General features: G+C 50.4%; 1 protein-coding gene across 7 annotated transcripts in view; it reads left to right on the top strand.

The window, feature by feature from the left end:
• The window catches only part of EHMT1 (euchromatic histone lysine methyltransferase 1), a 230,662-nt gene that overhangs the window by 176,769 nt on the left and 39,072 nt on the right, over positions 1–14,821 (top strand). For all 7 annotated transcript variants that reach the window (XM_030919354.1, XM_030919352.1, XM_030919355.1 and 4 more), the window contains one exon: positions 9,496–9,618. In XM_030919354.1, coding sequence (XP_030775214.1) covers positions 9,496–9,618 — 123 coding nt within the window. The remainder of the gene's footprint in view (positions 1–9,495; positions 9,619–14,821) is intronic.

The following is a 14,821-nucleotide window of genomic DNA, read 5'->3' as shown; positions in this document are numbered from 1 at the left end:
AAGCGGACACGGAATCAGTTTTTCTGCCCGAGTCCTGCAGGTGGATCAGTGCTTCCCACTGTTTCTTCCGGCATTTACCGCGGCCTTTGAGAAGAGCATGCTGCTGTTTGGCTGTTTCTTGATTTGCTTTCTTTAGTTTTGGTTTTGGTTCTTTACACTCATGACTTCCCCCTGGGGGAGCCAGGCACTCGCAGAGGCACGGACGCCCTTCCACAGCCCCGTTGACTGGCTCCCATTTTGTTTAGATCAGATCATGTGTGTATTTTCAAGCTGAACCGTGTCATCTACAGGCATGTTGTGTCTGTCGTTAATCAGTGGCTTGTGTTTCTGTTGGTTGAGTTGACTCTGCCTCCTGCTAATTTATTCTGAACCATCTGAACACTGCCCGCTTTCTCTGGGTTCAGACACACAACTCTGTTTGTCCCCCTGTGACGTCCCTTCCCTGATGCCCGTGTTGGGTCTCCTGTTTCTCAGATGCCAGGTTTGAGTCTGGTGCGGTCTGACTTCTTATCCTTTGCATGTGACCTATTATTTGTAAACTTGAGGAACTTTCCTTGAACCCCACTGGTCTGAAGTTGCACCTTGTTGTAACATGGGTCTTTTTAGATCCACTAGGGCATTTGGTGCATGTGCTGTGCCCTTTCAGTGCAGAAATCCACACCTGTCAGTTCCAGGAGGATTTCCTGTGTGACTTCTGTGCCCGGGTCCTCTACGTGTCTCAGCTGTGTCCTGGGCCTCTCGTAACTCAGGCGTGGAACCTTCTGGACCGATTTCGTGCCGTGGTCTGTCTTCTTGTCTTTTGGTTCTGCCTTCTAGGCAGCGTTCTCACCTTTAGCTTCCAGCTCCTGGGGGATTTTTAACGTGTGTGGTCACATTTTCAAATCCCAAGAATTCCTTTCTGCTCTCGGATAGTTCCTCTTTCAGTAGTCTCTTGTTCTTCCTTAGTTCTCTGATGATATTATGGTTACTTTGAAGTTTTATGCTGCTCTGTTTGTTTTAGTTTTTCTTATCTAAAGGTTTTCCTCAAATGCCCAGTGATTCTTGTTTATATTTAAAGTAAACTACTAAAAAGCCGGTGGTAGCTATTGCTTGCTGAGGGCTGTCAGCTGCAGGGTGATTTGCAGGCCTGGCTGTTCTGTTGGGGCCCCCGGGCCCCACTGTCTGGGATGGACCTGTGCCCTCGGACCGCACCTATCTCTGCCTTTCTTAGGGCCGGGAAGGAGAGAGTGACGGGGCGCGCCGTCTGCTGTGCTCACACCCACCTGCTGTGCAGCTCCCTCAGTCTGTCCCCCGTTTCCAGAGTTGTAACTGATGGTGTTTTGTTACTATTTATCTGGAATGATTTTTCCCTCCTTTTATTCTGACCTTTTTCCCTCGTTTTTGGATATATGTGTTTTAAACATAGAACTTGATTTTTATAAATTTAGTCTAACCATCTTGGTATTTTAATAGGAACTTTTAGTCCTTTATATGTAATGTCTTATATTGTAGTTTTAATTTCTAGCTGTCTCAGTCCATTTTCTCTTGCTGTAACAGAATACTTGAGACCGAGTCATTTATAAAGAAAATAAATTTATTTCTCACAGTTCTGCAGGCTGGGAAGCCCAAGGTCGAGGGGCTGCCTCTGGTGACTTCTGGTGAGGCCCTTGAGCTGTGCCTGAACACAGCCAGGAACCGCACCAAGAGGGAGACACTCCAGCACAGCCTTGCTGCGGACCAGGCCGCCCACACGGGAGCAGGTCCATTCCTGGGGGCTGACCCTGTCTTTCAGAAAGGCGTGGTTCCATCTTCGCAGCCTCATCGCCTCTTAAAGGCCTGGCCTCCCAACCTCATTGGGGCCCCCAACCTCAATAAATAAACCGCATTCAGACCAGAGTGCCAGCCTTTTGAAGCCAGTACTTTTTGGTCGTTCTTCTTGCCGTCTTTTGAATTGATTTTTATTTTGATTGTGCCATTTCTCTTCTCTATGTTAGTCTGGAAGTTACAAACTTTCCACTTTTTGCCTCAGTGGTTCCTCTCAGTCTCACTTGCAGACTTGACCTACCAAGGTCAGGACTGAATGAGATGGTGATGGGGGAGCCAAGCCTCGGCAGGGGGTGAGGGAGGGAGCAGCTGAGGTGAACTGGGGTCCAGTAAGCCAGGGGTTGGTGGGGGGCTCCTGGAGGCTGAGAGGAAAGTGTGTCGTGAGAAGGGCTGAGCCGAGGTAGGCACTGGGGGCCAGCTCCATGCAGGAGGAGCCGCGGAGGCTGCTGGGTATGTCAGGGAGAAGCAGGAAAGGATTCAGAGGCAGTGCGGTGGCCTCGAGACGAGTCATGTGGGCTGTGGTTCATGGTGAGACCATGAGGGAAGTGGCTGACCTGGTGGGAACAGGCTTATAGGAGGGGGTGAGGTCTGGGGCAACCGGGGGTCAGGGAGTGGGGGGTGGTCTTCTGGACACAGGCAGAGCTGGAGCGAGGGGTGGGCTGTTCAGGGCAGGAGTGATGCCAGGACATTCATAGTTGGGGCTCTGAGGAAGAGGAGGAGAGCGTGGTCTGGAAGAGGCAGGAGCTGGTGGTGTGGGGCTCGAGAGCAGATGCGGGTGGAGGGCCAAGCATCCGGCTGGGAGGCCTTGTGAGGGGTGCGGCGTGGTTCTGGTCTGTTGCGGATGGACCTGGATGGGGACAAGTGTGCAGAGCCGCGTGGGTGAACGGGCCCACGGGAACAAGGGCTATATGAGCGCTGCCCCGATGGCCCCAGGAGCTGGGCGAGGCCATGAATGTGGCTGTGTTGAGCCCGTGAGGGTGGGCCGTGCTGAGCCTGTTCTCCATGCCCACCGCTGGCTGTGGAGGCTTCTTGAAGACATTCTTCCTGTGCCTGGAATTCCAGGTTGCTGGTGGTTTCCTCAGATCATGGAAGGAGTGATGCCACTGTCTTCCGACTTGCATTCTTCCTCTTGAGAAATTGGCTTGCCACTCCTTTGAAAGACACTGGTTTTCTCTTTGGCTTTCTTTTTTAAACATTAAAAAATTAAAAATATATATATGGTTGCATCATGCATACAGAAAATGTAAACATATGGTTAACAAATCATTCTACTATGGCCCTGACGTTCCTGCCCCCGTGAGACGCAGTGTTGCTGGCTCCCTGGACACCTGGTGGACACCTGAGTGCCCTCCCCGGGAACAGCGTCTGTTTTGGTCTCACCGCCCCGCACGTGCCTCGCGCAGTAGGGTTCTGTTTGTTTGCGTCTAACCTTTATGCTGAGTTGTCTAGCGTGAGTTCCTTTGTGTCTGCTTCCGTCAGTCAGAAAAACAAGGGAGTGCAAAAACAGGACATGGCCGTGGGGCTGAGTGGCCTGGCCCTGCCGGGGCTCCCTGCTGACTGCCCGCGCTCTGTGCTTGCCTGAAACTCAACTTTGGGGAGGCTGAGTGAGGAGCACAGAGCTCTTCATCCTGTTTTATAGTTTCTTTTGAGTTTAGTGCTGTGAAATAAAATGATGTATTGGGAGGAAATCGAATCGTTATGTCCCTTGGTGCTGCTGTTCATCCAGTGCCCGGGGTCTGACCAGCCTGGAACCACTTCAGATGAAATTCTTAGCCTGATGTTTAATTTGATGACCCGCCCTGCAGAACTTACTGTTGCTGGTCTTAGAGAGATTTCTATTTTTTCTTCCCCTTAGAATCTAAGCGGTTTTCCTGAGATTCTCCAGGAAGAGAGCGATTGGCTTTATCTCTAGTTTGCCCTGAATCCAAGGGTGCTGTTTACCAGGGGTTCAGCATTTGCAGGGGTGTCTCACATCTCACACCCACTCTTTGGGCAGGCTCTGGCCACACCAGTGAGGGCCTGTGGCATCATCTCCCTCAGGCTCCGATCTTGGCTGCGTGGCGTCATCTCTCCTGGGCTCTGGTCTCAGTCATGTCTTTGAGCCAGGTCTCCTGCAGCAGCACAGGAGAGGGGTTTGTGTTCACCCTGCGAGAGGGTCCCCCGGAACCAGAGGGGTTCATGTCCACCCATCCCTTCAAGAGGGTCCCCTAGAACCAGAGGTCCCACTTGGCTTAAGTCCCCCAGGGCTCCCTGCCCCCACTGCAGCACAGGCACTCGGCCATGTGTGGCTGTCTGTATTAAAAGTGAAGGCGCGGCCGGGCGTGGTGGCTCACGCCTGTAATCCCTGCACTCGGGAGGCTGAGGAGGGTGGATCACGAGGTCAGGAGATCAAGACCATCCTGGCTAACACAGTGAAACCTCGTCTCTACTAAAGATACAAAAAATTAGCTGGGCGCAGTGGCGGGCGCTTGTAGTCCCAGCTACTCAGGAGGCTGAGGCAGGAGAATGGCATGAACCCAGGAGGCGCAGCTTGCAGAGAGCTCAGATCGCGCCACTGCAATCTAGCCTGAGCGACAGAGCGAGACTCTGTCTCAAAAAAAAAAAAAAACAAAAGTGAAGACACACCCTCAGTCACATGAGCTGTGCTTGGAGGGCTCAGTAGCCGTGTCACCAGGGGCCACTGCCTTGAGCGCAGACAGAGAAATCCATCGTGCAGAAAGTGCTTCCCTGGCAGCCGACCTGGAGTCCACACCAGCCTTTTGCCGGTGCTGGGGGCATCAGTGTTCTGGCTCCCAGACTGGGGAGGGGCTCTGAGGGTCAGTCACAGAGCCTCCTAGGTGTCTGAGCTGCCTCAAGCGCCCCGGGGCCTTTTCCCCACTGACTTGATCTGTGTTTTCGAACCTGTGGAGGCCGGAGCTGTGCCTCCATCTGCTGCGGATCCAGGGGCTGCTGCCCTCTCACCTGCTGCCCTTTGGTGTCCTGGTCCCTCGTGCTGTCGGGTTTCACGCTGTGTCTGCGGTTTCTGGAGAGTACTGAGCGAGGCGCCACACGCTCCCATCCGAAGTCACCACAGACACTCATGTTTTCATCTGTCTGCTCTTCTGTCATTTCTCATTAAAAAAAAATGTTGTAAACTCCTTTACTGTTATCTCCCCCATGCCCCTACCAAGACCATGTAGGGTCCAGTCTTGATTCCCTAACCCCTTTTCCTGAAAAGGTGCTACCTCCTTCCCAGGCTGCATCTACCATTCGGTGACAGCTGCTGATGGATGGATGGGTGGTGGGCTGAGAAGAGGGGACTGGGAAGGGCTATTCCAGGCTCAGCCCTGCCCCCCACAGCCTTGCCTGTGAGTATAGGGGAAACAGAGGCATGACTGACCAGGACCAGGGTCATGCCAGCTGGGCCACGGCCACACCACACGTGGGGTAGTCCAGTAAACACTGTGGACTCCCAACAAGGCTGCTGCCTGGTGTTTCGAGGCTGCTGGGGTCGCAGACACCCGCCTGGTCTTGGCTCCCTGTCAACAAGCTGGGGGTGGGAGCGGAAGGGAGGAGCGGTCCCTGTCCTAGGAGCCTCACAAGAGAGCAGCCAGCCTGGGCCAGGGGCCGCCAGGTCCCAAGGGTGACTGACTCAAACGTCATAGATGCTTTTGTCGGGTGGCATCCCCTGGAAGAGGGCGTCTAGATCCCAGAGCAGCACTGGGGGCCCTCGGGTTTCAGGGGCCACCCCCCAGTAGGCAGGGCTGGTTGACGGTGGACATTGGGGATAGGAGGTGGGTGGGGGTGCCAAGGTCATTACTGCATTGGGAGTGTAGATAGGCAAGTAGGAGGTGGACAGCTGCCCACAGAGGGAGGCCCTGTGTGCCCCGCTGGACAGCCCCCCAGGAACTGAGGTGCCCTGCAGTAAGTGGAGAGGCCAGGCCCTAGGCTCTGGGGAGAGGGTTGAGGGCCCGATGGCTCCCACCGGCAAAGTCTCCCCCTCCACTCTTGTGGGGCCAGGAAGGGGGCAGAGGGGCCACAGAGGCCTCTCAGAGAAGGGCAAGGGTGGGGTGGGCACTGCCTTCTCCCCACTGTACCCCAAACCTGCCTGCAGAAGCTGGACTGCTCTGTGGCACCAGCCTTGGCCGGGATGCCCCTTCCCAGAGTCCCCTAGCAGGGACTGGATGCTGAAGCAATTGCTGGGTGGTGGCAGATGACTGAGCGACTGTTAGAGCCGGCCATGCAACACGCAGGGGGGCCCAGGGCATTGGCAAAGCCTCCACCTGCACCCGCTTCTGCCTGTGCCTCAGCCGGGGTGAGGCTCATGCAGGTGTAGGGAGGTTGCAGATATAGGGGTCTTGCAGGTGAAGGGAGATTGCAGGTTTAGGGGGCCTTGCAGGTGTGTAGGGCGGTTGCAGGTGTAGGGATCTTGTAGGCGAAGGGAGGTTGCAGGTGTAGGGGGCCTTGCAGGTTTAGGGGGCCTTGCAGGTATAGGGAGGTTGCAGGTGTAGGGGGCCTTGCAGGTGTAGGGATCTTGTAGGTGAAGGGAGGTTGCAGGTGAAGGGAGGTTGCAGGTGTAGGGAGGTTGCAGGTGTAGGGAGGTTGCAGGGGTAGGGAGGTTGCAGGGGTAGGGAGGTTGCAGGGGTAGGGGGCCTTGCAGGTGTAGGGGGCCTTGCAGGTGTAGGGGCCTTGCAGGTTTTGGGGGCCTTGCAGGTGTAGGGATCTTGTAGGTGAAGGGAGGTTGCAGGTGTAGGGAGGTTGTAGGTGTAGGGGCCTTGCAGGTGTAGGGAGGTTGTAGGTGTAGGGAGGTTGTAGGTGTAGGGAGGTTGCAGGTGGAGGGAGGTTGTAGGTGTAGGGGCCTTGCAGGTGTAGGGAGGTTGTAGGTGTAGGGAGGTTGTAGGTGTAGGGGCCTTGCAGGTGTAGGGAGGTTGTAGGTGTAGGGGCCTTGCAGGTGTAGGGAGGTTGCAGGTGTAGGGAGGTTGTAGGTGTAGGGGCCTTGCAGGTGTAGGGAGGTTGTAGGTGTAGGGGCCTTGCAGGTGTAGGGAGGTTGTAGGTGTAGGGAGGTTGCAGGTGTAGGGAGGTTGTAGGTGTAGGGGCCTTGCCGGTGTAGGGAGGTTGTAGGTGTAGGGAGGTTGTAGGTGTAGGGAGGTTGCAGGTGTAGGGAGGTTGTAGGTGTAGGGGCCTTGCAGGTGTAGGGAGGTTGTAGGTGTAGGGGCCTTGCAGGTGTAGGGAGGTTGCAGGTGTAGGGAGGTTGCAGGTGTAGGGGGCCTTGCAGGTTTTGGGGCCCTTGCAGGTGTAGGGAGGTTGCGGGTTTAGGGAGCCTTGCAGGTGTCTCTCCTCCCCTCTGAGACTGGGAGAGCCACTGTGCCTCCTGGGTTGCAGCCGGGAGTTGCTGCGGTCCCAATGCCTGGGAGGTGGACCACGATGGGTAGCCGTTGGCGGGGCGTGCTCGCGAGCCTGGGAAGGGCGCCGTCCGTCAGAGCCTCGCGGAGGGTGAGCGGCCGGCAGTTTCGGCCTTGGAGCCCCAGACTGTGTGGGACTTGGTCAGTGCCAGCCGCTCCGCTTGCAGTGAGGGTTTGGGGAGCGCTTGGAAGGCGGGTCCTGCTCCGCGTCTGCGTGGGGTCCAGGATGGAGCTGGATGTGGGGCGGGACCTGTTTCTTGGCACTGGCAGGTCTGTCTGGACACCGTTGGCCACCGCGCGGGTCTCGCTTTGACTCTTCCTTTTCTCCGCTGCTTTTCTCCACTCTTAGAGCTTTCTTGGATTTTGTCTCAGTGTCCCGTGTTTTCATGGGCGGGGTCGTTTCCTTCTGGTTACCCGGGTCCTGGGTGCGGTGCGGGTCTGTGAAGGCTCTGCGCTGGGGAGCTGGCAGGCTCCCGTTTCCTATGGGCCGCCATAGCCAAGCCCTCCTTCCTGGGAAAGGACCCCCATCCTCCCCTATGCTCCGCCCGAAGCCTTCAGCCCCTCCTGCCCTTGCAGACTCGGGTCTGTCACTCGGGTCTGTCTGCGCTGCCGCCCGCGCTGCCGGCCTGGTGCTGGTGCAGGGGCTTTGGATGCCAGCCTCTCCCTTGAGGGCACACCCTTTCTTCTTTCACCAGGATTTTTGGGCGCTGGAGGAGCAGCCTCTGTGTGCTGAGGGTGCAGGCAGAGCCACAGCTCCTCTGCACAGCACGGGCCTCGCTCTCTACCTTGTTTTGTGTTTTTTCAAGCTTACTGTTTGTTAAAAATTAGCCGCTGTAGACTTCTGGCGCTACTTTACCTTCAGGTCTGGCAGCCGGACCTTGGCTTTGAGCTTTGGTGTTTGAGGTCAGCCTTGGATCACTGCGCCCGTTGTGAGCCTCTAGGCCTCAGCCTTTTGACCTCTGACCATTGCTCTGTGGACCCCGTGTTCTCTTCGGTGAAGCCCAGCTCGTTCTAGTCAGAGTCCCCTGAGCCTCTCACTGCCCCTCTGTTTTGTGTTTTTGTTTGTTTGTTTTTTTTAAACAGAGTTCACTCTTGTTGCTCAGGCTGGAGTGCCGTGGTGCAATCTGGACTCACTGCAACCTCTGCTTCCCAGGTTCAAGCAACTCTCTTGCCTCAGCCTGTCAGGTAGCTGGGATTACAGGCGCCCGCCACCACACCCGGCTAATTTTTGTATCTTTAGTAGAGACGGGGTTTCACCATGTTGGCCAGGCTGCTCTCAAACGCCTGACCTCAGGTGATCCACCTGCCTTGGCCTCCCAAAGTGCGGGGATTACAGGCGTGAGCCACTGCGCCCAGCTTCTCTGCCTGCCTTTGGCCTCACAAAGTGCTGGGATGACAGGCATGAGCCGTCGTGCCTGGCCTCTGCCCCTCTTAGCCTTTACGAATTAGCCTCATTTTCCATATAGACCATTCTAGGGCTGTTTAAACATTCCTTATTTAATTGTGTTACTTTTGGTTTTTAATTACTAATGGTAAAAACAATACTATTTTCAACCTTTTTTCATAATAAATGTTTATTTTATAAATGAAATACTAGGTTTTTGTCATCTAAGAAGTTTTTCCTCATGGAGAAGAGGTTTCAACAGCCCAACAGCTGATTTGCTTTTAGCACACAACCAATTTTAAAGTTGGGGGCTTCTTAAGTTTCAGACCAAGAAAAATTTACCTGTGTATACCTGCCGGTTAATTGGTCTTTCAGTCTATGTATACCTGCCGGTTAATTGGTCTTTCACCCTATGTATACCTGCCAGTTAATTGGTCTTTCCAGTTTCTCTGTTTATTCGGAAAAATGGAAACTTCTGGAATGCATGCTATTGGAAATCAGGATTTTCCATTTATTTCCATTATTTTGGCGAGTACTAAATCAGCTGTGTGTCCTGGCGGGGTGAACCGGTACCTCCCTCCTGCCTCCTCTCTGCTCAGGGGCCCCTCCCTCCCCTTCATTGTCTGCTTTAGAAAGTTGTCACCATCCTCCTCATTTCTAAAGGTGTTGTCACACTCCTGTGCTATAAACATTTTCTATCAAATTACCTTAGAAATGGAATGAAATCTAGCAGAAATATTCTGCTTAAAGGTTTGATACTAATAGAATAATTACATCTTTGAATACATGTTTAGAAAACTCAGACATTGTTGGTCACTGAAACAGTACAGCTCTCTTTTTTTGAGTGTAGAAGCTTATAAGTCACTTCTCCCCAGGCGGTGGCTACCGTCACAGCCCTCCCATACACCTGAACTGTTGTTTCACTAGGCGGGCGCTAATATTGACACCTGCTCAGAAGACCAGAGGACCCCGTTGATGGAAGCAGCCGAAAACAACCATCTGGAAGCAGTGAAGTACCTCATCAAGGCCGGGGCCCTGGTGGATCCCAAGGTATGTTCATCTGTCAGAATCACCATCCTAGTGTGTGTGTAGACGTTTCTCAGAAAGCTGAGCAAGGGACATCCTCACTGACATCTCCAGGACTTGGGGCCTTCACACACCCAGTTGTCTAGAAATAGTTCCTTCATCTCACTTTGGTTACCTGGTTTATTATTAAAAACCACTAGTGAGTGCTCACGCTCTATAGAGCCTGACAACAGAGCTAATGAGGGGTTTGCTGTGCGGAAGGTGTTCGCCTTACAGTACGTCGTCTCACTGTGTCTTCAGCCCAGAGCAGTTAGGCAAAAAAAAGAAATCAAAGGCGTTCACATTGGAAAGGAAGAAGTAAAATTGCCTCTCTTCACAGATGACATGTTCTTATATGTAGAAAGCCCTAAAGAATATACAAAAATATTGTTAGCTAACAAAACCAATTCAGCAAAATAGGATAAAATATTAACACAAAAAAATCAGTTGCATTTCTATATCCTTTGAATGAAGTATTCAAAAAAGAAATTAAGAAAACAGTTTCATTTACAGTAACATCAAAAAGAATAAAATACTTAGGAGTAAGTTTAACCAAGAAGACAAAAGACTCGTAATTGTTAGTTGAAAACTAACAAACATTGCTGAAAGAAATTAAAGAAGACCTGAATAAATAGAAAGACATCCCATGTTCACAGATGAGAAGACTGAATGTGGTTAAAATGGCTGTAGTGTCCGTGGAGTCCTTACTAAAATCCTAACAGCCTTTTTGTTTTTTTGAGAAGTCTTGCTCTGTCACCCAGGTTGGAGTACAGTGATGTGATCTCGGCCCACTGCATCCTCCACTTCCCAGGTTCAAGCAGTTCTCCTGCCTCAGCCTCCCTAGTAGCTGGGATTACAGGCGCGCGCCACCATGCCTGGCTAATTTTTGGTATTTTTAGTAGAGACGGGGTTTCACCATATTGGCCTGGCTGGTCTCAAACTCCTGACCTTGAGTGATCCGCCCGCCTTGGCCTCCCATGGTGGTGGGATTATGAGTGTGAGCCACCATGCCTGGCGCTAACAGCTTTTTTTTTACAGATACAGAAAAACTCTAAAGTTTATACAGAGTCTCAAGAGACCCAGAGAAGCCAAACAATTTTGAAAAAGTTGGAGAACTCACACTTGCTGATTTCAAAACTTACTATTTACGGCCACAGTAATGAAAACAGTGTGGGACTGGCATAAAGGCAGAAATAGAGACCAATGGAATAAAATAAAAAGCCCAGAAATAAACCATTGCATATATGGTCACTGATTTTTGGCAAAGTTACAAAGACCATTCAATGGGGAAAAGATTGTCTTTTCAACAGATGGTGCCGAGACAGCTGGATGTCCACATCCAGAAGCGTGAGGTTGGATCCTCACCTAACACTGTCTTCAAAATTAATGGAAAATGCAGTTCGGCGTGGTGGCTCACGCCTGTAATCCCAGCACGTTGGGAGGCCGAGACAGGTGGATCACCTGAGGTCAGGAACTCAAGACCAGTCTGTCCAACACTGTGAAACCCCGTCTACTAAAAATACAAAAATTAGCTGGGTGTGGTGACGGGTGCCTATAATCCCAGCTCCCTAGGAGGCTGAGGTAGGAGAATCAATTGAACCTGGAGGTGGAGGTTGCAGTGAGCTGAGATCACGCCACTGCACTCCAACCTGGGTAACAAGATTGAAACTCTGTTTAAAAAAGAAAATGGAAAATGGATATGGATGAAAGGCCCATACTTAAGAGCTAAAACCAGAACACTCTTGGAAAAAGACATGAGGGGAAAGCTTTATGACATAGGATTTGACGACGATTTCTTGGATACTATATAGAAGCATAATCAAAGAAATAGATAAACGTGATTAAAATTAAAAACGTTGGGCCCTGGGAAATGATGTGCAGCCGGAAAGGCAGCCACCCCCTCGCCCGTCATGCAGCGCACGTTCGCAGGGAACCTGGCACTAAACCGCCCGTAGATGACCTGTGTCTGGGTTGGGGTTTCATGTGTGGCAGAGCAGCTCCCTCACTGCGATCTGTTGAAAGTCAGCCCCTGACACAAGGGTTTGTAAAGATAATAAAAGATTTTAAAATGGAGAAAAAATAAATAAACTTTTGTACATCAAAGATTACTATCAATGGAGTGAAAAATATCATGTACAGAATGAGGAATTGTATTTGCAAATTCTCTAATAAGAGATTTTTATGCAGAATATATAAAGAGGTTGTACATCTCAACAACAGCAGAAAATTAAACAACCAATTCAGAAATGGGCAAAGAAAGGGCTTGAGTAGCCGTCTCTCTAAGGAAGGCCCACAAGTGCCAGTTCCCACATGAAAAGGTGTCCATCGTCACTAGCCACCAGGGAAGCCAACTCAGAGCTATGGTGAGATGCACCACAGAGGATGTGGCAGTGTTGAGACTCCCACGCGTTGCTGGTGGGATTGTAAACGCTGCAGCCATTGTGGAAGCCAGTCGTGGTTCGTCAGGTTGCTAAGCATAGGATGACCCTCTGGTCTGCAGCAACTCCACTCCGGAGAGCGTGCATGAAAACCAGGACCACAGACAGATCTTCATACAACATGGTTCCTGCCACGTTGTTCACAGTAGCCAAAGGACAGAAACAACCCAGATATCTCAGCAGATGCCTGCGTCAGCGCGTTTGGTCCATCCACACGGTGGGATGTTAGTCAGAGAATTAATGAAATTCTGACATATGAACAGCACAGATGGACCTTGAGGACATTCTGCTGCAGGAAAGAAGCCAGACCCAAGGACAAATCCTGCACGACGTGACCGATAGATAGAAGCCATCTAGAGTAGCGAGATTCATAGAGACAGAAAGGAGACTGGGGATTCCCTGGGGCTGGGAATTTTGCCTCATGATTGTAGAGCTTTGTTTTGGGGTAATGAAAAAGCTTTGGAAATAGTGGTGATTGTGAATGTGTTTAATGCCACAAAACTGCACAAAATGTTTAAAATGGCAAATTTTGTTATATATTATCATAACCACATTTAAATTCTTAGTCTTTCATACTAATACACATTTTTTCCACCGAAAAAGTGATCACACTCCTCATAGTAATTCAACTCCTGCCTCATATCACATTAAACTTACTGTTTTCTGTTATTAAATATTATTCTGTGAAACATTACCTAAATGACTGTATCGATTTATGATACAATTTTATCTTTAGTCAAATTTGAATATTTAATATTTATCTTATTTTCAATTTTTATTATAAACAGTGCTTCAGGAAACATTTTTGTAGTTAAATATTTGCACATTTGGCTTCTTTAGGACAGATTTCTGGCTGTAGAATTGCTAGATCAAAATAGGTAAACAATTGGGCAGGTTCAGTGGCTTGCTTCTGTAATGCTAGTGCTTTGGGAGGCTGAGGCAGAAGGATGGCTTGAGGTGAGGAGTTTGAGATCAGCCTGGACAACATAGTGAGACCCCATCTCGATAAGAAATGAAAAATTTGCCTGTAATCCCAGCACTTTGGGAGGCCGAGATGGGTGGATCACGAGGTCAGGAGATGGAGACCATCCTGGCTAACACAGTGAAACCCCGTCTCTACTAAAAATACAAAAAACTAGCCAGGCGAGGTGGCGGGCGCCTGTAGTCCCAGCTACTTGGGAGGCTGAGGCAGGAGAATGGCGTGAACCCGGGAGGCGGAGCTTGCAGTGAGCTGAGATCCGGCCCCTGCACCCCAGCCTGGGCGACAGAGCAAGACTTCGTCTCAAAAAAAAGAAAAAAAGAAAAAGAAAAGAAATGAAAAATTAGCTGGGCGTGGTGGCGGGTGCCTGTAGTCATAGTGCCTTGGGAGGCTGAGGCAGGAGCATCACTTGAGCCCAGGAGTTTGAGGCTACAGTGAGCTGCATTAGCGCCACTGCACTCTAGCCTGGGCGACAGAGTGAAACCCCATCTCTAAGAAAAAAAAGAAAGCTAGAGAAAAACAGCACATGACATCTAGACAGACAACGTCATGAAATATTACTGATTCTCATCTGAAACCATGGAGGCAGTTTTTATTGTGCTGAAAGAAAAGAAGCAAAGCCAAAAAAAAACGTGACCCCAGAATCCTACCTGCAGTAAGTGTCCTTCAGAGAATGACGGTGAAACCAAACATGTTCGAGTACAAACAGCAAAAGGCAGATAAGCTTGCTTGGAATCCTGAAGCTTCCAGGAGGAAAACTTTGCTCTTTGGGACTGAATGAGGAACCCTGGATGGTGGATATGAAGACATTTTTCTTATTTAAATTTCTTAAATGTGAGAGGTCATTTAAACTTCAATAATGTCATAAGGTGGAGTTTCTACATATTTGGAAGTCTTCACTCAACACTGTTGACAGGTCCTTAGAGCATGTGACTTCTTCAAGCGTTGACACCAATTTACCACAGACTGATCTAAACAAGAGCAAAGTTCTTCTGCCATATTCCTGGTCACAAAAACATTAGCAAGCTTCTAAATCAAGACCAAGGTATTTCTAACATTAAACACTGAAATGCATGTGAGCTGTACAGACATTTAAGAAAGATTAATACAAACAAGATAAATGTTTATCCAGTTATTCCAGGTCAGGGTTGCAAGTGGACAGAGCCTGTCCTGGCAACTCAGGTCACCTGGCGGGAAGCAGCCTGGGCCGGAGAAAAGCCACACAGACACGGGGAAGAGCTGCAAACTCCACAGACGGTGGCCCCGGCTGGGAATGGTTTTTGTTTGTTTATTTTTAACCTCATCAATGTTTTAACAAAACAGTGTTGAGTGAAACGATACTATTGAAGACCTGCTGTGAAATATAGGATAATAAGTACCCAAAGGAGGGCAGGGTGAAAGTGGAATCCCACTGTTGTAAAGGTATTTTATTGTGGGAGGTGGTACAATATTAATTTAAGAAGACCAATAAAGACGAATATTGTAATCCCCAGAGAAAGTACCAAGAAAATAAAACAAATACAGCTTTTCAGGAAGAAAAACTAGTAGAGGAAATAAAATGTAATACTGAAAAATTGTGCAACTAAAATGCAGGAATAAAACCAGATGGGGGCCGGGCGCGGTGGCTCAAGCCTGTAATCCCAGCACTTTGGGAGGCCGAGACGGGCGGATCATGAGGTCAGGAGATCGAGACCATCCTGGCTAACACGGTGAAACCCCGTCTCTATTAAAAATACAAAAACTAGCCGGGCGAGGTGGCGGGCGCCTGTAG

The sequence above is a fragment of the Rhinopithecus roxellana genome, chromosome 16 (genome assembly GCF_007565055.1).
Source record: "Rhinopithecus roxellana isolate Shanxi Qingling chromosome 16, ASM756505v1, whole genome shotgun sequence".
NCBI lineage: Eukaryota > Metazoa > Chordata > Mammalia > Primates > Cercopithecidae > Rhinopithecus > Rhinopithecus roxellana.
Note: the sequence above shows the minus strand (reverse complement) of the source record. Positions and strands in the feature narration are given on the sequence as shown.